The sequence below is a fragment of the Protopterus annectens genome, chromosome 10.part0 (genome assembly GCF_019279795.1).
Source record: "Protopterus annectens isolate FY-2018-M chromosome 10.part0, PAN1.0, whole genome shotgun sequence".
NCBI lineage: Eukaryota > Metazoa > Chordata > Ceratodontiformes > Protopteridae > Protopterus > Protopterus annectens.
This window is the reverse complement of record NC_056744.1, coordinates 1,075,959,195-1,075,980,779: the sequence shown is the minus strand read 5'-3', so window position 1 is coordinate 1,075,980,779 and position 21,585 is coordinate 1,075,959,195. Positions and strand designations below refer to the sequence as shown.

At 39.3% G+C, this 21,585-nt stretch overlaps 1 protein-coding gene across 1 annotated transcript in view; it reads left to right on the top strand.

The window, feature by feature from the left end:
* The window catches only part of MKNK1 (MAPK interacting serine/threonine kinase 1), a gene marked incomplete in the record, with an annotated part of 837,567 nt that overhangs the window by 193,111 nt on the left and 622,871 nt on the right, over window positions 1–21,585 (top strand). Inside the window, 1 exon segment of the mRNA XM_044085821.1 lies at window positions 1,442–1,536. Within this exon segment, the coding sequence (XP_043941756.1) occupies window positions 1,442–1,536 (95 nt within the window).

The window sequence follows — 21,585 nt, the reverse complement described above, 5'->3', positions numbered from 1 at the left end:
TTAGATATTGTTTTTAGTGCTTTTGTAGTAGTGATGAAAGGCTGATCTTGCAAAGGATGATCTTCTAAATAGTGATGAGTCATAATGCAGAGCTAAATGACGGAATCTTAGTGGCTACATGTTGGCTGCAGGGGTTAGTATTACTGATTGGTTGTGGCTGGATAGTATAAATGTTGACAGTGGCGGTGGGGGGATTGGGGTAGGGGAGCAAAGTTGAAATTTATTCTTTTGAGCTGGCATATAGTATCTGAATACATAGTAATGCCTTGCTAAGTTTAATGCTGGTGGTTGATAAAAAAGCAGTTTTCATTAAATGGAAATCTAAGCAGACCATAACTGACGTATTGAATATTGTAAAAGAAAGAAATTGGAGGTAATATTTTTTTAGAAATGGGAAGGAGTGGATTACATACAAATAAATGGAATTTATGGGAATAATATAGGGAGTAATATAGGCAGAATAATGCTTAGGAGAAGGACTGAGATTTGAGTGGAGGCAGGAATTGAGCAATTTATGTAATGTTGGTATGAATAAAAATTGTTAAAGAAAATGTGTATAATGCAGGCAACAAATGAAAATGTGTACGATAGTTACAGAAAAGAGAGAAAACTGTGTGTTTGTGCCTGTCATTGTTAAAATTGTGTGAATTTAATAAAGGTGCTTAGAGAGAGAAAGGGAATTGTAACTCAATTTTACCAGAAGTTCATTGTATTTGAGCTTGAAAAAGAGTGGTTGAAGTTTGTACTTGGTTTTAAAGTCTTCTAGAACATCAGCTGCAGTTATTGATTTTTGTCTAGAGCTGTCTTCTCTAAAATCATTCCAGCCAGCTGCTGAATTGCAATTCCTTGTGAAGATAAGGAGGGGGGCTGTACAGCAGTTGTATTTAGCTCTCCAGTATGCTGTTCAGCAATGTCAATTACCCTTGTTGGATTTTTGCCATCTACTTTGGTTTCTTCCCACATCCCAAAGATTTGCTTTAGGTGAATCTTTTGAATTTCCAGATTGCCAGTGTGTATTTGTGTGGGTGTAGAACTTCCAGTCATTGACTGCACCCCGCCCAGGATTAAGTTTCTCTGCATTGCATCTGTTGAATTTTGGGATAAAATAGAGTTCTTTTGGGACCTAAATTGTATTACATGAGTAATCAGAAATTTAATGCTTCAGTTAATCAAGCAATCAAAATAAGGAGCATAATTTAATTTGGGCTTGTGCTATTATTTTTATCAACACTGTGTAGTACTGAAGACACTAAGCAGGTTGTTTGTGTGGTAGTTCAGAATTGTTCTAATAAGAAAACCAGCATTTTAAAACTTCCCCAAGATGCATCTATTTGCCCCTGTTAACATTTTGTGATGAAGTAAAACTTCACTCGTGTCCTTTTCAGTATTGGCAGTGATGAGGGATTAATGACTTATATGATGCTTTCTTTGCTTTTGCCAGACCTCTACAAACTGACTGAACTTCTTGGAGAAGGAGCATATGCCAAGGTTGTAGGCTGCATTAGTGTCCAAAATGGTCAAGAGTATGCAGTAAAGGTAAGGCGTACAGTAAAGAGATTTAGAACTTTAAAAGTTGGAATGAATGATGTAGTTTCACCATGTATTCAGTTGAGCTTTGACTGTTCAGTTTTGTTGCATTTTGTCTTTTGTTTAGATTTTGTCTGTGTGCCTAAAATGTAGTTGTACTGTATAATATGCCATATTTTTGTCAGATGAGTTGTGATATGGAAAAGTGTTGATTGTCAGTTTGGTTTTGTGCTAATGTAATAGTGCCCATTATTTTATCCAAATAAACGGGGACGTGTTCCATAGCATATCCGAGCTGATCCATCAGTTGAGGCGAGCTTCCCTGGTTCCCCCTTCCCACAGAATACAGTCAGTTCTTGGGTATGAGTGTGCTTACATGACATTTGCTTGGGGTCATATTTGGCCATGGCTGGTTGTTTCACAAGTGATTTATGGGTGCTCAGACTGTATTGGGTTTCCTAGTATTTTGAGATTCCAGCCTGCAGAAAAGGGGGTATTCTTGTTTTAGTGATTGCATTTTCTGTGAGGTTTTGTGACCTCAGAATGAAGATAAAGTAAAAAGAGTGAGTTTTTTTTTTTGCCACATTAGGAATACAAAAAAAAAAAAAACTTTAATGTTGTGGTTCCTTTGCTTGATTACCATGCAGTCATGAGTACTTAATGTTTCATGGATTTATGTGCCCAAGTTGAGTTTTAAGCAGTTTTCGCTGGGCAAGTGTATTTTGAGGTGTCTAGTCATAAGCAGTTGAATTGTGTGAGTAAAGGTTTTGCAGGCTGGTATGTGTTTTGTATTTTTGTGCAATTACATTTTGCTGTACAAAGCCAGTGTTTTGATCAGCACCATGAATCCTTTATTTAGGTCATACTCATACATAAGAATGAAAAGATACCCGTGAACTCTATGTACAAGGTATGTTAAAATACTTTCAGAAGACCTGGCTCTGGTGGTGTAGTGGGGTAAAACCCTGACTGCAGCCCAGGTGACCTGAGTTTGATTAGTGACTTAGGCATTTGACAGCGCTGATAGGAAGGATAGGCATGCCTATTCTGGGGTAAAGGGGCAGTTTGCAGTTAAATTTTCTCTGGGGCTGCTGGCACAGGTGGCGATGTCCACTGGCATTACATAAATTGCAAAGTGACTCTGGAATGTCTTGAGCTGTAATTTCCCAATCTAGCATGAAAAATTAAAGATGGAGTGTCCAATGTTGCAAAGCATCCTGTTCCCACATTGTGCGACACTACATTGGAATCTTTGCCTGTCTTGACATTTCCAAAGGCAAACAGTGGAATTTGGATGTTAACTGCTGCACAAGTCACGTTGGGAGATTGGGAGATGCTGAGCTGTCTGGACTGGGCTGGAAACCAGTTCCCATGTACTTGTGAAAGACAATACTCCTCAAGGATCTTGCTCACTCTTCTTGTTGTCTCATTAGATATCTCAATGATTCTTTTAGATAATTGATAAGAACAATTTTTTCCCATAAATTTGCTAGCCACCATGCCTGAGTGACCTTGCCTTCCGACTACAGGTTGGGCACAAAACCTGAATCTCTGGTGTCTAGCCATATGCTGATGACTTGGCTTCTTTCAGTTTGGAAGGAGTGTTGTAGAATATGTATGTGTGTTGTACCTTTAAGAAGCATTTCCAAGGACAACACATGCATATAAATAGCAAGTACATGCTAACTTCAGTGTCTTTTTGAGAGTGCAGTTGGAGAGTGAGCATGTATGAGACAGTGTCAGTTTATAAGTTAAAGTTACTGCCTCATTCTTGAGGTGTTTGTAGATAATAAAGCTGCTTGACAAAACCCATGAATGTTCATCTGTTCTCTGACCAGGCGAACGACATAGTGCCAGAACTGAGATTCCAGAGACTGTTTTTCAGAGATACAAGGTCCAGAATTAACACTGAAGGTAAAAATAAGAGAAATGAGAGCAAAAAAGGGCCAGAAACAAGTTAAAGGTAATGAAAGCTAGCATGAACGATTATTTTATTAAAGATAAAACTGAGTATTACAAGGGCACAAAACTCATTACTAAGCAATCAAATAGCACGGACTGTTTATTAAGCAAACGAAAAGCATAAAAAGTTTATTTCAACGAAATGTTCGAAATTAAGATATCCAATAGAGCGATTATCAGAAAAGCCTATATGAGGTTGAGGCACCTTGGAATTGCAAAATGAGCATGTTTAGAGTAAAACAAGCACAAGAAAAGAGATTAAATGGGCAAAATGAATATAATAAAGAACAGAAAGGGCATTTTTAAACATAAATAAAACAAGGCGACTGCATGTGTTTTGGAAAATTACAGTGTTTTGGCATAAACTACTATTTTGCATTAATTAAAGCTTTGAGTAGCATAACTAGAGTTATTCGAAACATCGCAGTGCGTTTACAAGTGCTTACATTGTGTGTTTATTACTGAGCCTTTATTTCAAAGAGTTTGTGTGCAAAGTGCAACTATTTCATGAAGTGCAGTCAAAATACAGCTATTTCAAAAAAGTTTCTTGTGCTGGGTGTGTCTGCTCATGAAGGGCCACCATTACAGAGTGCTTCTTGCACTGTAAAGAGTCACTTAGCAAAGTACAGCATTTTTGGAAGTGTTTCATTGTGCTGTGTACTGTTTATTCACAATGTGTAGTTACTTCAAAATGTTTCTTACTCTAAGCTTCTTCTGTTGCCCAGTTTATTCGCACATTGCAGTTATTTGAAATATTACAGTATTACAGTGCCCAGGAGACTTGTTTTGCAAAGTATTTCACAGAGATCAATTACTCAGTGGCTAATTGTGCTATTGGGTATAGTTACAACTATTGGCACAAATTTCTGGCATATATATACATCTGTGTGTGTGTGTGTGCGTGTGTGTGTGTGTCTGTGTGTTAAGTTGTGTGTTAATATGGCAGAGGCATTTTTCAGACCAGCTCCACTTGTCTTTCATCAGAAAATTAGAGAATATTTGAGCAAGAGTGCAATATTTTCATACAAGCAGCTTACTGAGATAAAGATGCACGAACCAGGGTATTCATTTTGCTAAACCTAGCTGTGTCAGAGGCCATTGATAGAGAGTGTTCATTTGTGTATGCACCAGCAGTGTATGAAGGAGGAGGAGAAAAATGTTATATTTAGGCTGAATCAAGAGAAAAGACCCCGAGTATTTGAAGTGCAAATTCAGAGAAATGTGCAACCCCAGACCAATGTTTCATTAGAGAGGCATTTGTTTTACACAAGAGACCAAAGGCCAGGGGGAACATTTGCAGCTTACATTACTTACTTGAGAAACAAAGCTAAAACTTGCATGTTTGGTGTTTTAAAAGATGAGTTGATAAGGGACAGGCTTGTGTGTGGTATCAAGAGTACTGCTGTGAGAAAGATTTTGCTTCATGACAGAGATTTAATGAGCAAAGCCACTGAGATTTGTCAGATCCATGAGGTTACAGAAAGGCACACAAGTATGCTGGCTAGTGACTAGAGCATAGTTTCAGCAGGCTCTAGAGCAAATGTAGATAGCATGCAACATGTGGCAAGCAGAAACAAGCCTAAGCACATGGCAGCTACATTTCCTATGGGGTATCTTTCAGCAAGTTCTAAGACTAGTTCAGTTAAAGGAGCATGCTCAGTACAGCACAATGGTGACTCCGCAAAACCCAAGTCAAGCTTCATTGTTAACCGTCATAACTGTGGTGCCAACCATGAGTGGTTAGCATTTGGTCAGCAATGTCAAGTGTAAAAAATGGAATCATTTTCAAAAGTTTTGCAAGTAAAGTAAACCTCACTTAGTTGCAAAGAAAGGTCACTTAAAAAAGCAAATTGTAAGCTTGCAATTTACTTTTTACATTGATGGTGTATCAGTAATTGGTGAAAAAGTTAATGTAGTAGATTTATTAGCAAAGTGTTTTGTACTGTTCTTTTCTATGGTAAACCTAAGACTCAAGGTAGACACTGGTTCAAAGTCTAATGTCAGCAGAAGCATTTATTTGCCAAAGTAAGGGCTGGTGAACAACTTAATGTGGTTAGTTGTGCGAAACTTGTTGCCTATGGAGGTGAAGAAATTCAAGCAGAAGGCTCAGTAGTGCTTTCATGTTATTTGGCTGGAAACAGTTGCAAGGTGTTTGTTTTACATAGTCCGAAGACCTGTGCAGTCATTATTGGGTCTCGGAGACCGTTTGAGACTTTCCTTTACTAAAGAAGTTCATTGTATAAGCACGTCCCAGTTTCAGTTTCACTGATGCTATTTTCTAGGAATATGATTTTTCGATGACAAGCTAGACAAACTTCCAGTTGTGTTTTCTATGAAGTTAGACCCAAAGGTCAGTCCAGTGGTCAGGCTGGAAAGACCATTTCCAGTAGTCATGCAGAGCAGAGTTAAAGCTCAGCTGGATAAAATGGTGCAATAAGGTGTAATTTGTCTAGTTACAGAACTAACTGAATGGGTTTCTTCTATGGTAGCAACTCATAAAAAAGGCTCAGACGAAATCAGAATATGCATCGACCCAAGAGACTTGAATAAGGCATTAAAGCGACCCCATCATCCTGTGCAAACAGTGCAAGTCTCAGCCCTGATACTGAATGCCATTGTATTTTCTGTCTTTGCTGGAAAGCGTTCATTTTGGCAAGTAATTGCAAATCTTCACTACTGACTACATTCAGTACCCCATTTGGATGATGTAGACTTCTCAAGATGCCATTTGGAATAAATTCTGCAAGTGAAGTTTTCCAGCGTCCATTGGAATAGGTCTTTTCCGGTCATCCCTGTGCCATAATAGTAGATTTGTTAGTCTGAGGCAATGGTGAAGTAGAGCATGACAGAAACCTTAAAGTTTTAGAGCACGTGAAGTGAATTTAAAGCTCAATCTTTTAAAACGCAGATTCAGATTATCAGAAGTCGCATACGTAGATAATTTATTTACCAGTACAGGTTTATGACCAGATCCGTCTAAGCAAACCGCTATTCTTGAAATGCCAGCACCAGATAATGTTAAAGTTCTACAGTGTTTTCTTGGTATGATTAACTATTTTGGGTAAGTTCATACCAGAGTTCAGTGGATTGACGGCACATTTAAGAGAGCTTATCATCATCATCATCATCATCTTCTTCTTTAGGTTGTTCCTGTTAGGGGTCGCCATAGCAAATCATCTGTTTCCATTTCTTCATGTCCTCTGCATCATGCTCTTTCACACCAACCGCCTGCATGTCCTCTCTCACCACATCCATAAACCTTATCTTAGGCCTTCCTCTTTTCCTCTTACTTGGCAGCTCCATCCTTAGCATCCTTTTCCCAATATACCCAGCATCCCTCCTCAGCATGTCCAAACCAACGTAATCTCGCCTCTCTTGCTTTGTCTCCAAACTGTCCAACCTGAGCTGACCCTCTAATATACTGATGCGTAATCCTGTCTCTCCTAGTCACACCCAGTGCAAATCTTAACATCTTTAACTCTGCCACATCCAGCTGTGACTCCTGCCTTTTTGTCAATGCCACCGTCTCCAACCCATATAACATAGCTGGTCTCGCTACCCTCTTTCACTCTTACTGGTACCCGTCCATCACATATCACTCCTGACACTCTTCATCCATTCCACCCTGCCTGTACTCTCTTCTTCACCTCTCTTCCACACTCACCATTACTCTGAACTGTTGATCCCAAGTACTTAAACTCATCCACCTTTACCAACTCTACTCCCTGCATCCTCACCATTCCTCTACACTCCCTCTCATTTACACACATATATTCTGTTTTAGCCCTGCTGACCTTCATTCCTCTCCTCTCTAAAGCATATCTCCACCTCTCCAGGGTCTCCTCAACCTGGTCCCTACTCACTACATATCACAATGTCATCTGCAAACATCATAGTCCACGGGGCCTCCTGTCTGATCTCATCTGTCAACCTGTCCATCACCACTGCAAATAAGAAAGGGCTCGGAGCTGATCCTTGATGTAATCCCACCTCCACCTTAAAGATATCTGTCACTCCCACCTCAGTCCTCACCAATGTCACACTACCCTCGTACATATCCTGTACCACTCTTACATACTTCTCTGCCACTCCCGACTTCCTCATACAATACCACAACTCCTCTCTAGGCACCCTGTCATATGCTTTCTCTAAATCCACAAAAACACAATGCAACTCCTTCTGAGCTTCTCTGTATTTCTCCAGCAACACTCTGAAGAGCATCTGTAGTGCTCTTTCCTGGCATGAAACCATACTGCTGATCACTAATCATCACCTCCCTTCTTAACCTAGCTTCCACTACTCTTTCCCATAACTTCAAGCTGTGACTGATCAATTTTATCCCTCTGTAGTTAGTACAGCTCTGCACATCACCCTTATTCTTAAAGATAGGTACCAAAACACTTTTTCTCAACTCCTCAGGCATCCTCTGACTTTCCAAAATTTCATTAAACAATCTGGTTAAAAATTCCACTGCCATTTCTCCTAAGCACCTCCATGCTTCCACTGGTATGTCATCTGGGCCAACAGCCTTTCCATTCTTCATCCTCTTCATAGTTAACACACAAACATGTTTGGTCTTGGCTAGAACAGTACCAGAGAGCTTTGGATGATCTTAAGCAGAAAATTGCCACTCCACCTACACCTACACTAAGATACTATGATGTTATTAGACCAGTTACTCTTTCCTGTGACTCTTCAATGTTTGGTCTTGGCGCAGTTGTTCAAGAGGGCAGACCAGTAGCCTATGCATCTAGAAATCTTACCCAAACTGAAATGCAATATGCTCAGATTGCGAGAGAACTTTTGACAATTATGTTTGCATGTTCGAAATTTCATGATTATATATTTAAGATTAAGATATCCAAATTGAACTGATCATCAACCTCTAGTTACTATCTTAAAGAAGCCTATGCATTCCGCTCCAGCAAGATTGCAAAGAATGATGCTCAGATTACAAAAGTATAACTTCGAAATGGTCTATACAAAAGGCAAATTTCATCTGACTGATAGCTTATCCAGATCAGTCAGAAATACAATGGAACAGTTTGATGCAGAGAATTTTGACTTTGTCATCGAAGTGTGTAATTTTTCCACCACGAGACATGATGAGCTGAGAGATCATACAAAGGATGATCCTGTTTTGCAAAAGCAGGTAGGATGGCCATCAAAGCAATCCAGTGTACTGCCTGAAGTACGACTTTATTTTCCATACAGAGGTGAGGTGTTGATGGAAGAGGACATTATTTTCAAAGGTCCTAAAGTTGTTCATGCTTCCTTACAATGTGAATATATTCAGATTTTTGCATCGTGGCCACCCAGGTTCCGAATCTACCAAAAGAAGGGTGAGAGGACTAGTATCTTGGCCTTCTGTAGTGAAAGACCTTGACCAAGTTCTTTCATCTTATTCAGTATGCAGTAGTAATAAACCGCATCTAAGTCAAGTTCCTGAACTACCGTGATCAACAGTAGTCACTGACAGTGGAACAGTTAGTATTACTTAGTGTTGGTCGACTCTTATTCAGACTGGTGTAAGATTGATTTGTTGCCTAACCTAATATCCGCTACTGTCCTTACCAAGCTAAAACATCATTTCTTAGTCCATGGTAGTCCACATAACCTCATCTCTGACAATGGTATGCAATTTACCAGTCAGTTTCAGAAATTTGCCAGAGAATGGGACTTTATACATGTTTACTAGTAGTCCTGAATGCCCACAGTCAAATGGACTAGCTGAACATGCAGTACAGAGGGAAAGCAATTACTAGAAAAGTTAAAGCGTGACAATACTGAGGTCTCTTTGAATTTACTCAGTCTCAGAAACATACCCCATGACAATATATTTGGCTCACCTCCTCAAAGACTTTTATGTAGGCAAACCAGAGCAACCTTGCCTATCAGTTCCAGTTTGTTGAGGCTTAAAGCTAAAAACAGAGCAATCAAAGCCCAACTGCTCAGAAAATGTTTTTTTCTGATGTACAGTTATGATAAAATGAGCAGATTTCTTCGTCCATTGAAAAAAAGAGAGATAGTGAGGATACAAATGGCAAAAGGTTTCAACCGGATTGGTCAAGTAACAGGTTTATGTACCAAGCCAAGATCCTGTGGGAGTGGAGTACAGGAGAAATCGCAGACTTCTTCCTGTATCAGAACTGATATCGCAGCATTGTTTCTGTGATACAGACTCTACATCTCAGTGCAATCCAGACAATGTTCCTGTTCCAGAATATGTCTTAACTTCCTTTACTACTTCTGATGAAGATCCTAATGTCCCCAAGGTTGAACATTCAGCAGAGACAGTCCCAGTTGCTAGACCTAACTCTAAATTCTATGTCAAACGATTTGGTCGGATCTCCAAACATATTGTGAAATATACATAGCAACCTGGACATAATTGTCTATATGTATCTAGTTATGTATACAGTAATTGCATGTCTAAGAACTGTCTTTTATTTATTTCATGTTTATCAATGTCAATGAAGTAAGATTCATTTCTTAGAGGGAGGATGTAGAATATGTGTGTGTTGTACCTTTAAGAAGCATTTCCAAGGATAGCATATGTATATAAAAAGCAAGCACGTGCTAGCTTCAGTGCCATTTTGAGAGTGCAGCCAGAATGTGAGCATGTATGAAAGAGTCAGTTTGTTTATAAGTTTAAGTTAGTTGCCTCATTCCTGATGTGTTTGTACATAATAAAGCTACTTGAACAGAACCCACGAATATTCATCTGTTACATCCTGACCAGATGAACAAGTGTGTTGCAGTCTGGTAGAGGATAAACCTTCTGGCTGTGCAGAATCCCTGCAGTCTGATTCTTTAGAATCTAGACCGAAAGTGAAAAACTTGCCATATTCTGGGCACATCTGTTCCCTAGAGACCATGTGAAATTAATAGTGCAATGATTTGCTTCATTACTGTGTCCACTAGAAGATGTGACATTTGATGACACTTCATATGGGAGTTTATCAGATGGAGCTCTAAGTATGTGTTGGAATCTGAAGCTAAGCATTAAGTGGTTCCCGACTTCCAGGCTTTCAAGAATGTCTTTGAGTCTGCATCCCTAGTCTCTCAGCAGCCTACTCCTAAGAAATTATAGAAGCATTACAGACATAAGATTTCGTAGCAATTTTAAATGTCTGTATACAAACCAGATTTCTCACTCAGCTGTGATTTTTTGCTAGAGCTGTAACAGCACCTGAGCTGTCATCGGGTCTGAATATTCTCTTGAATTACATGGAGAGCAGGCTCTGAAACTGTTTTACCAAGAAGCCTATATTTGTATTACTTTGTTTATGGAGATATTTTGTCTTAACATAAATATCAATGCGAGATCCTTAAACAAATTGAAGATATGGTGTCAGATGTCTCAGAGAAACTTCTAAAGGTATAGCGTGTGAGCGAGGCCAATCTACATTTCGAGTGGGCAGTCAGTTTTTATGATGGGGTAAGTACTTGCAGCAGAGTAGCAGCCATTGGAGTGATAGAAAGTGTGTGCCTAGCTGAGATTCAGCCTCTGTCTAAAGACATTTCAGGGCAACTTTTAGATGTGCCTTTGGATAAGGAACTTTTTGACATCCCTTCCCAAGGGGTGATTTTATAAGCTGAAGACAAAAGGGTACAACAATGGAATTGGTGACTAAAACTCTTCACTATCCTTCTCAAGGATGTAACGAAAGCTACACAGCCAAATACTGGCCTTTTGTTAGAAAGTGGACAAGCATGTTTCACAAACTGATCTTTTTACACAAAGCAGGGCACAGCAAATGGAAAAATCTATTAAAGTATGGTGTGGTGGCACAGGCAAACGAAGACTGCAAGGCAGGAGGAGGGGAGCACCCGCCCAAGTGCCCCTTACCAAGTACTGACTGTACCCCATCCATCCATACCATCTTTTATCATCTACTCGCCTCTTGAAGGGCAAGCTGTCTCACTATGGGAAATTGTTCAGCCTGGCCTTTAAGAGATGAGTTTAAGGACATTTATTTCTGTAGGTTAGTAGTTAGCATTTTGAACTGTTCCATCCTTATGGCACCCCTTCAAGCCCTCAGGATGGGATGGACCTAGCTCTGGAAATGTTGCAACAACTGATTTCTTGTTGCTCAGTGAAAAGCCTTTCTAAAGGAGGATAAATGGAGATTTTGCTCCAGTCCTTTCCTAGTCCTTAAAGGATGGACTCTGGAAAACCCATTCTGGACCTTTCTAGGCTAAACAAATTCTTAGATCAGATCTGAGATGCTGACTTTTTTGTTATCCCTTCTCTCATTACTATTAAGGACATCCATAGTCAGTCTGAATTTAGAAGACTTTTGACTATACATTTTCATTTGCAAAGACCACATGTAGTACCTGAGGTCAAGGTGAATGAGAATAATTTCCACTTTCTCTTTCATTCAGCCTATCTAGAGGTATACACCCAAGTGCTTATCTTCATTTTTTTTTCTTTTTTAGAGAATGCTAGACCTCAACATTTGCCCATCCCTGAATGACTGCTTAATGTATTCTCTGTCATTGTAGACATTGAGAGATCCTAATCTGTGGCTTAGAGTTAGCTAACCAACCAGACTTCTGTTTAAATCTCTGTGAATCAAGGCTGTTACTGGAGAGATTGAAGATGTTAATGGGAGTTTGGCCCTACAGCTAAAATTCCTATTTTGAATTTGTCCCAAAACTCTCATATGATTACTCAGGGAGATGCTTTATACCTTGGGTTACATGTCACGATTGATCTTGATGGTACCCTTAGCCAATCTGCATATGCAAAAAGATGCAATATAGCACTGCAGTCCTCTGCATTGTGCAATCTCCTTGATTGCAGTGACAGTTTTCGTGGTGGATCATATAGATGGAACGAAACCTGGACAGACTTGTGATTGTGCCTGAATGGGAGGAAAACCCTGATCAAGAATGCATCACACTGTGTAGAGGGTGCATGTTGCAGTGCTGCAGGTGTATGGGATGTAGAGTGGAACCTTACTAGACAAACAGATCGATGTGAAAGAAATTGTGGTACTCTTCTGCAGACTGACCTTGTTGGTGTGGGAACTAACATCCCAGTTGTAGCAACACCTGAGATCCTCCTGTATACAGCCCCCCGAGTAGCTACTGATTGTAAGATTGATTGCACACTGCAAAAATGTTTAGATATGGATGAGTTAATGAATATTTTAAATTTAGTCAGTTTTGGGCTAGGGACATTAATTTGCCCTTTAGCATAGAAAAGTGTAATGTCATTAAATTTTCTAACAGAATTATTAAACAACCCATTTATTTGATGGATTTTGAGTTGGAGGAAGTTGAGGAATATAAAGACTTAAGAATACTGATGACATTTAATCTGTCTTAAACTTCACTCTGTATAACAGCTAAAGCAATTAAACAAATGGGTTTTCTGCTAAGAAATTTTATCAACTAGGGATGAAAGTGTATTGGTGTATAAAACTTAGAGTTCTCTTTGGAATATAACTATTAATTTTATGTTTATACCAGAGGGCAGTTAAGGTTAGAGGGAGTACAGAGTAAACTTGCTAAAAATCATGAATGGTATGAGACTTTGAAAATCTTTAGGTTTTGTTACGGATGTACTTGGGCTAAATTAATTTTGCCCTATAAGGTTTTTCAGGATCATGATCTACAAGTCATGTTCAATGTGGAAATTAATACTTGTACTAAAACATACAAACATAAAAATATGCAGTTTATTATAATAAAAATGGTGCATACTGTGAAGATTGCTCAGTACTTCATTGTAAGGATAACCAAACTATGGAATGACATTACAGGTAATATCAAGCAATCTGAAAGCTTGGAAATTAAGAATAAATTTGGATACTTGGGCAGGCAGAAAAGCCTGTTTTTAACCATACTTGGGGAAATCTGCATTTCATGGTGGCTGATCAGCCTAAAATACCATTTTTGAACTTACAAACTTATGAACTTTTGCCTTTATTCATTTGTGAGAAATATAAATGCATGCCAGTGTAATCATCCTCTCCTGCGAGTAACTCCTTACTACCTTAAATTTATCTTCTGCCATTATCTGAGCCCCTCTAGCAAAAAATGTTACTTTCTTTTTCCCTGTGCTGTGATACTCTACTGAATGTCCACTCTGCAATGCATTTTTTGTCCGATTCACATGTTCCTTTCTATTAGGATATTTCCTGCTGCATTGCTGTTTGCACCCTGCATTTCTAGGTATAATTCAGTACATTTTCCTGTTTGCGAAAGCTGTTACCATCACCAGTTTATACACGACAGCTGTTGTTAAAGTAAATTTCCAGCTTTTAGCATACATGAGCTCAGAAATGTTTGGCAGGATTAACTCTTTTATGTAGTTGCTTCTTATTTCCATTTGAACCCGCATTACATTTTCCGGACTCTCTACTTCACTAAATACAGTCAAACGAGAAACTGAATAGAGTAATCTCCTATCCTCTTTTAACTTGCAGCAAGAACACCATGTACACTTTTTTTTAAAAAAAAAGTAAGTTTACTGACTAGATGGGAGCAGTTTTCCCAAATCGACAACTGCGCCCACATGCAGTACCTATTCTAAAATTAAGGTTAGCCATGCTATAAAATACACATTGTAGCATACGTTCCTACTTACACAGGTTTCTCTCTTCTTATCTGTGTTTCTCTCCCAGATGTCAAAAACAGTAAACATTACTCTTTTGCCCTAAGAAAAAAAATGCACTGGCTTCCTTTTAATGAATTAATGCATTTAACATAATTATTCATAGTTTAAAGTATTAAGGTTGCTGTTGAGGCAACAACTTTGTCTTGTTCACTTCCCACAGTTTCAACTTTTATTTTTCACTGAACGTCTGGCATTGAACCTTTTTAAATATTAATTACATTGTGCAATGAGTAATTCATGAAGCAGAGTGTGTTCAGACGTCTAGTGATTACATGCACTGACTGATGTTTAGCAGGCCGTAGTTGCTTCTCTTCTTTTGAACCTGTAAAAACTGAAGTAACTGTATGGTACTGGAATGAACTAGAATGAGGCTGGAAGAAACTGAAAATAACTGGAAGAAACTGGAATGAAAGTATCTTTTAATTACCCTGAACTGTGCTGAAAAAGTGCCAATCTCTCCTTTATGCTTCAGTTTTTGGTTTATTATTTAGTAGCAGCATACCGAGGAAGTAAATGTCCACAGTATCCGAATCAAATCTTACCGTCTCAAATAACAGTGCTGATAAACTGAAATAGATTAAATTACAATGCCTGTAGCGTCTGCAATCATTGTGCTGTCCATAAATTTTGTATTTAGAATTATTCCTTCTGCACTCAATCTCGGGTGTCTATACCAAACTTTTACTAAAACCCTGTAAATTTCCTACAAGTTCTACATGCCTCTTTGACCTTGGTTCCCAAGCCTCTTACTATCTAAACAAGATCTGGTTGTACTAAAGTGCATTGCACATTCTCTTAGCACAGTTATTCTTGTCAGTATTCCTGAACGAAGGTTGTTCATTTATGCTGAAACATTCCTTTCTATTGAAACTGCATGTGAAATATAAAATGAAGATATAGGCCTGCTTTAATATGGCTTTGCTGAGAGAATACTGCACTTAAGTCTGACAAGCTACATTTAAGTGAACCCAATCTTACAATTCCCCCCGAGACCCTATTGTAGTCATTTTAAAATATGAAATATAAAACGAAGGCACAGGCCTGACCATATATTTTCAAGCCTATGCAAGGTCTGTGTTACTGTTTGTATTTAGGTAAGATTTATTAAAATATAACCATTGTCAATGAAATTTACTGAGTTGGGATTTGCTTCTGTAATTATAAATTATTTATTAATATAATCTGTAAAGGATGCTATAATGATAGCAGCTATAAAATAATTTGTTCTGGTCTGGTAAATAAATTTGCAATTTTAATTTCTACGACTGTGTGTCACTTGAACATTCGTGGGCTGTTGTTTATCTGAAAATCGTATTTGTTTATTATTTTTTATTTTGGCATTTGTTAACTGGCTATGTCTGACTGAGCATGAGCCCCTTTTGAGAGGAGGCCTGGGGAGAAGAGCTCCATACAGATCGACTTATCTACAGGGTTGCCACCTTTTATAAAGGCCAAAGTGGGACATGGGGGTGTGACCAATATGACGGCCACATCCCCACCATGACATTACCAGAGGTGTTAAAGGAGATGCAGTATTACAGTTATGGATACAACATTGTGACATTACAGCATACTGAAAACTCAAACCATTTAAATGAAGTGAAGCATTACTGCAAAAAAAAACATTACTCAGTTGTAACAGTAAATAGACTTTAAAGGAATAAAAAACACACTACTCGTTAAACAGGCACTTGTTCATTTAAAAAGTAAAAAAAATTCATAAACCAACCATGACTATTAAGAAAGAAAACTTTAAAAAAATCTATATACCCCATACAAGCCAAGTATAAAATTAAGACTTTTTATTGTCAAAGCTAAAGCAAAAAAAAACACAAAACTACATACAGTACCATAGTACTACATACTGCAGACTAGCAAATTAAAGCTATAGCAAAGAAAAACACAAAATTACAAACTGCACCCTAGTACTTTATACTGCACACTAGTACACTAAATCACTTTGTATTTTGAATTTGATTTTATGGCTTGAAGAACGGCCTGATTTGAAACAATATTTGAGTAAAAGTCACAACATTTCATCCGGTAATTTACAGTCATCATTAATTCGACTTTTAACAAGTCCACACTACATCGGTTTTGCACATCTGTCCATTTACCTTTCACTAAAGAAATCCTCTTTCTGCAAATGCGTTTGAGGTCGGTATAGATAAAACCCTAGCAATTACCGGATATAGTGCAGTCAGTTCAGGCCCTTCTTTGAAAAGCTTCAGCTACTTTTCTCCTGGGGTCAAGCTTATTACATAACTGTTCGAGAAAGGGCCTAATTGCAGAGTAATCTCTAAAAAGATAATCTTCATCTACATCCTGCAGACTCAGGGCAGAGGTCACATTATGTAAGTCACTGAAAGCAAAGGGCTCATTTAGAGATAATTTAGACAGTGTAATTAAGTAGTTGCTTTCAGTATAATCAAACCACTGTTCCAGGTACTTCACTGCTGTCTTCAAGAACACAATGAAGTCTCTTTTCAGTTTGTTAGAAGAAGTGCTGTCTGATGTGCTCATAAGTGTCATACGTTTCCCTCCAAAGAAAGCAACTTCAGCTCTTGCCTGCAGTTTTTGCTTCAGAGAGACCATGACACAAAAAGTTTCCATGGCAGTAAGTGCTGATTTTTCTAATGTACTTATGTTCATTAAAATCAACAAGAACAGCACAGAGAAAGTATAAATAGTACTGGGGCAGCGTAGGCAGTGCATTCTCACCATGCTCATTAGCTGAAAATACTGCCATATCTGCCGGGGGGGGGTCACCTCTTCTCCCTGGGAGAGGAAATAGGACTGTAGCACTGGGAGATTTTTCACTACTCTTTCAATGGCTGGGAGTAGTGACAGCCACCTTGTTGGCACATGTCTTAACAAACTCTCAAATTCCATGCCACAAAACTCAAAGAAGTTTTACAAGTCTCTGGTCCTTGTGGCAGAACCGGAGAAGTGGCTGAAAAGTTTCATACTTCCACGTCGTACGGTAGTTGTGCTGCAGCTTTTTTGGCTACATTGTGAATGATATAGGCAACACAGTTAGCCTTCTGGAATGATGGGCACTTTTCTTTTAATCTGGTATACACACCAGATTTCTTTCCAGAGTTCACACTGGCATTATCAGCCCCATAAGCTGAAATGCTGTTCCAGGGCAAGGAGTGCCTTTCCATAATGTTTGAAATTTGCTGTGAAATAGCCTATGCAGATTCATCAGGGTCTTCATAGAAGTCCAAAAGGCCATTCACCACCCCTTCTTCTTCAGAAAAATACCTCACAACAAGTGGAAATAATTTTTATGTTCCCCTTGTTGGAAGCATGTGATGAAATTGTAAATGAAGTGCCTGGTTTTTGAAGGTCATGCAGGAGGCATTCCAATGAGTGCGGTCCCAAAACATTTTCGACTATGGCTTCAGCCTTGGTTCTTCCACAAGATGGCTTCTTTGCAGCGTCCGAGTCACTGTGTAACTGGCTGGCCAACTTTACTGCACAGTCCAAGCTGTTATAGGAAATGTTGTGTTTAACAGCATGAACACCTCTGAGGCTTCTGCTGCAATGATCCTAAGTTCTGGTCCCTCAAGGTTTGCATTCCTTGCCCACTTCCAGTCATCAGGTGACTGGATTTAGCTTGAAGAATAGCAGTCTTGTGTTCAGTTGCCTTATGTCGTGCGACATTGTTTCTTCCACTGTGGGTCACTAGAAATTCTCTCTTGCAGTACCTGCAGAATGCTTTGACATCACTGAATCTCTCGATCCAGTCGAATTCTGTTTTCCAAACATCCTGCCACTTGCACATTCTCTTGTTGCTGGTTGACTGTGATGAAGCTGCTGCTTTCTTCATGCTTGAATCTGTACTTACCTGATATGCAACATATTTACCAAAACTGTGTTAGTAGGGTGCAGTAACATACTTCTGCACAGCACAAATGAACTGGCTCAAAAAACATTGGCACATGAAAGAACTGGCTTGAAAAACATTGGCAAGCAAAGGAACTGGCTCGAAAAACATTGGCACGCAAAGGAACTGGCTCGAGAACCTTTGGCATGCGAAAGAACTGGCTTGAAAAACATTGGCACGTGAAAGAACTGGCTTGAAAAACACTGGCACGAGAAAGAACTGAGGAATGGAGCAGAAAAGAGTTAACATTACAAACAAAAAAGGTCAAATAGTAAATGAGGTAATGTAGGAGGCATTTTGGCCATTGAAAACGAACATTAACACAGCTCGTAGAAAATTAAATGCACTATATTTACCACTGAACATGCCCCCCACCTCACCCCACCCCTCAAGAAAAAAAAGTTAACCACATTTTCACTGAAACAAAAAAAACACTAAAATGAATGAGAATGCCCAGCGGATACCATAGACCTGATTTAGCTTTTGACAATAGCAGTTAAAAGAAATGTATGGCACTAATTTACACAGCGCAATGATCTGTTAATGAACATGCCCAACAGCAGCACTGGTCGTAATCTGATTATAACGAAAGCAGTACATTGTAAGTTTATTGAAGACCTCACTAAAACACAAAATACAAACTTTGCTACTTATAAAAGCAAACTACCCTGTAACAACGACATGGCTTAGCAAAATCTCAAATACACTGCATTAACTTTTGAGCATGCATCCACACAAAAAAAAAAAAGTCCGAAAAAGTCCGAAAAACATTTTACCTTTAAAAATACTTCTTGTAAGAGAAGTAAAACTACAATGTACAGCAGACTCCATCTACCTCCAAACATTAAAAACTTAAGTAAACCACAATATAGTCCCATTTTAAACTACTACTCAAAAATCTCAAAATAACCACTGCACAGATGCATACTACACCCCCATCTACCTGTAAACATTAGAAACATAAAGCACAATATTCCCATTTTAAATAACTAAAGCCACAAAATACTGTTATGTACTTACCACTATCACAATCATTGCTGGGCTAGCTTGCTTCCTTCCTGCTGGAGTGGCTAGTTGGATGACTGGCTCTGTCTGCTCAAGTGGCTGGGCTGGCTGGCTAGCAGGCTTCCTTGCTGGCTGGCAGACACCCTTGCAGGCTGGCTGTCGGGCCCCCTGGGCCTTGCAGGCTGGCTGTCGGGCCCCCTGGGCCTTGCAGGCTGGCTGTCGGGCCCCCTGGGCCTTGCAGGCTGGCTGTCGGCCCCCCTGGGCCTTGCAGGCTGGCTGTCGGCCCCCCTGGGCCTTGCAGGCTGGCTGTCGGCCCCCCTGGGCCTTGCAGGCTGGCTTCTTTGCTGGCTGGCTGGCTTGGCTGCTGGGATTGGAAATCTCAGACCTTGAGTCCCAATTCATTCGCAGCTCTAGAGCACCAAGACAAAACTGTTCTACATTTGCAACCTTTATTGGGCTCTTTGAGGTGAATCCCCGCCCCCTCCAATCCCTTCAGCCAATTGCTGCTTGAATTACACCACCCAGACCTAGCAGGGAATCCCTCTAACTGCAGGGCCAGGTTGGTGACGTAGCTACATTGCCATGGAAAAACCGGAAGTATTTTCAGCTTTTCCACAGCAACAGCAATTCAAGAGCGAGAAAAGTGGAAAATGGGACTTAGTCCCACTATCTGCAAATGTGGGAAACGGGATGAGAAGGCTCAACCCTTGAGTGTCCCACTGACAACGGGACAGGAGGCAACCATATCTACAGTGGATATAAAAAGTGTACACACCCCTGCTAAAATGCCATGTTTTTGTGATATAAAAAAATGAGACCACAATAAATCCTTTCAAAACTTTTCCCACCTTTAATGTGACCTTTAACCTATTCAATTCAATTGAAAAACAAGCAAATCTGTTAGGGGAAAAATTTAATAAATAAAAAATGTACAATAAGCTGGTTGCATAAGTGTGCACACCCTTAAACTAATACTTTGTTGAAGCATCTTTTGATTTAATTACAACTTTCAGTCGTCTTGGGTACACGCCTGCCATTGATTAGAGACTCTGATTAACCCCAAGTAAAGTTCAGCTGTCCTAGTAGGATTTCCTTGTCATTTATTCAGTTGCCTGCTACAGCAAAAGCCATGGTTCGCAGAGAGCTTACAGAGCATCAAGGGATCTCATTGTTGAAAGGTATCAGTAAGGAGAAGGGTACAAAAAAATGTCCACAGCATTGGATGTACCATGGAACACAGTGAAGACAGTCATCAAAAAGCGGAGAAAATATCTGACAACAGTGATGTTACAAAGAACTGGATGTCCCTCCAAAATTGATGAAAAGACCAGACGAAAACTGGTTATGGAAGCTGCCAAGAGACCTACAGCATCACAGAAGGAGCTGCAGGAATTTGACAAATACTGGTTGTGTACTACATGTGGCAACACTCTCTGGACTATGGAGTAGGGTTGCAAGACGTAAGCCTTTTCTTACACAGAAAATCATCCAGGCCCAGATAGAATTTGTAAAACAGTACATCACGTCTCCGCATGTGAGAAAATGCGTTATGGTCTGATGAGACCAAGGCTTAACTTTTTGGCCACAACTCCAAAAGGTACATGTAGTGCAAAAACAACACTTCGCATCCCCAAAAGAACACCATCCCCACGGTGAAGCATGTAGGTGACAGTGTCATGCTTTGGGGTTACTTTTCAGCTGGACCTGGGGCTTTAATCAAGGTGGAGGGAATTATGAACCGTTCCAAATACCAGTCATTTTTGGCCCAAAACCTTCACGCATCTGCTAGAAAGCTGAAGATGAAGAGGAATTTCACCTTTCAACATGACAATGACCCCAAGAATACATCCAAATCAACAAAAGAATGGCTTTACCAGAAGCAAATCAAAGTTTTGGAATGGCTCAGCCAGAGCCCAGACCTAAATCCAATAGAAGATCTGTGGGGTGACCTGAAGAGGGCTGTGCACAAGAGATGCCCTCACAATCTGACAGGTTTGGAGTGCTTTTTGCAAGGAAGAGTGGGCAAATATTGCTAAGTCAAGATGTGTCATGCTGATAGACTCCTACCCAATAAGACTGAATGGTGTAATTAATTCAAAAGGTGCTTCAACAAAGTATTAGTTTAAGGGTGTGTACATTTATGCAACCAGCATATTGTATATTTTTTATATTTTTTCCCCTAAGAGATGTTTGTTTTTCCAATTGTATTGTACAGGTTATAGGTCACATTAAAGGTGGGAACAGTTTTGAAATGATTTATTGTGGTCTCCATTTTTTTATATCCCAAAATCCTTGCATTTTAACAGGGGTGTGTATACATTTTATATCCACTGTAGGTTGTAAATAACAGTTTGGCTTATATGTGAAGCTTTTTATATAAACTCTGATACAATGGTAACTGTAGATGCAGAACAATCTCAAAATACAACAGTAAATAAATCCGCAGGCTGTGAAGTGATAGAAATCAAAGTTGGTTACTATGGTCACACATAAAACTCAGAATGTAGTACAAAGTTAAATGGGTTAGCAAGCTTATTTGTAACAAAAATGAAAATAAGAAACAATT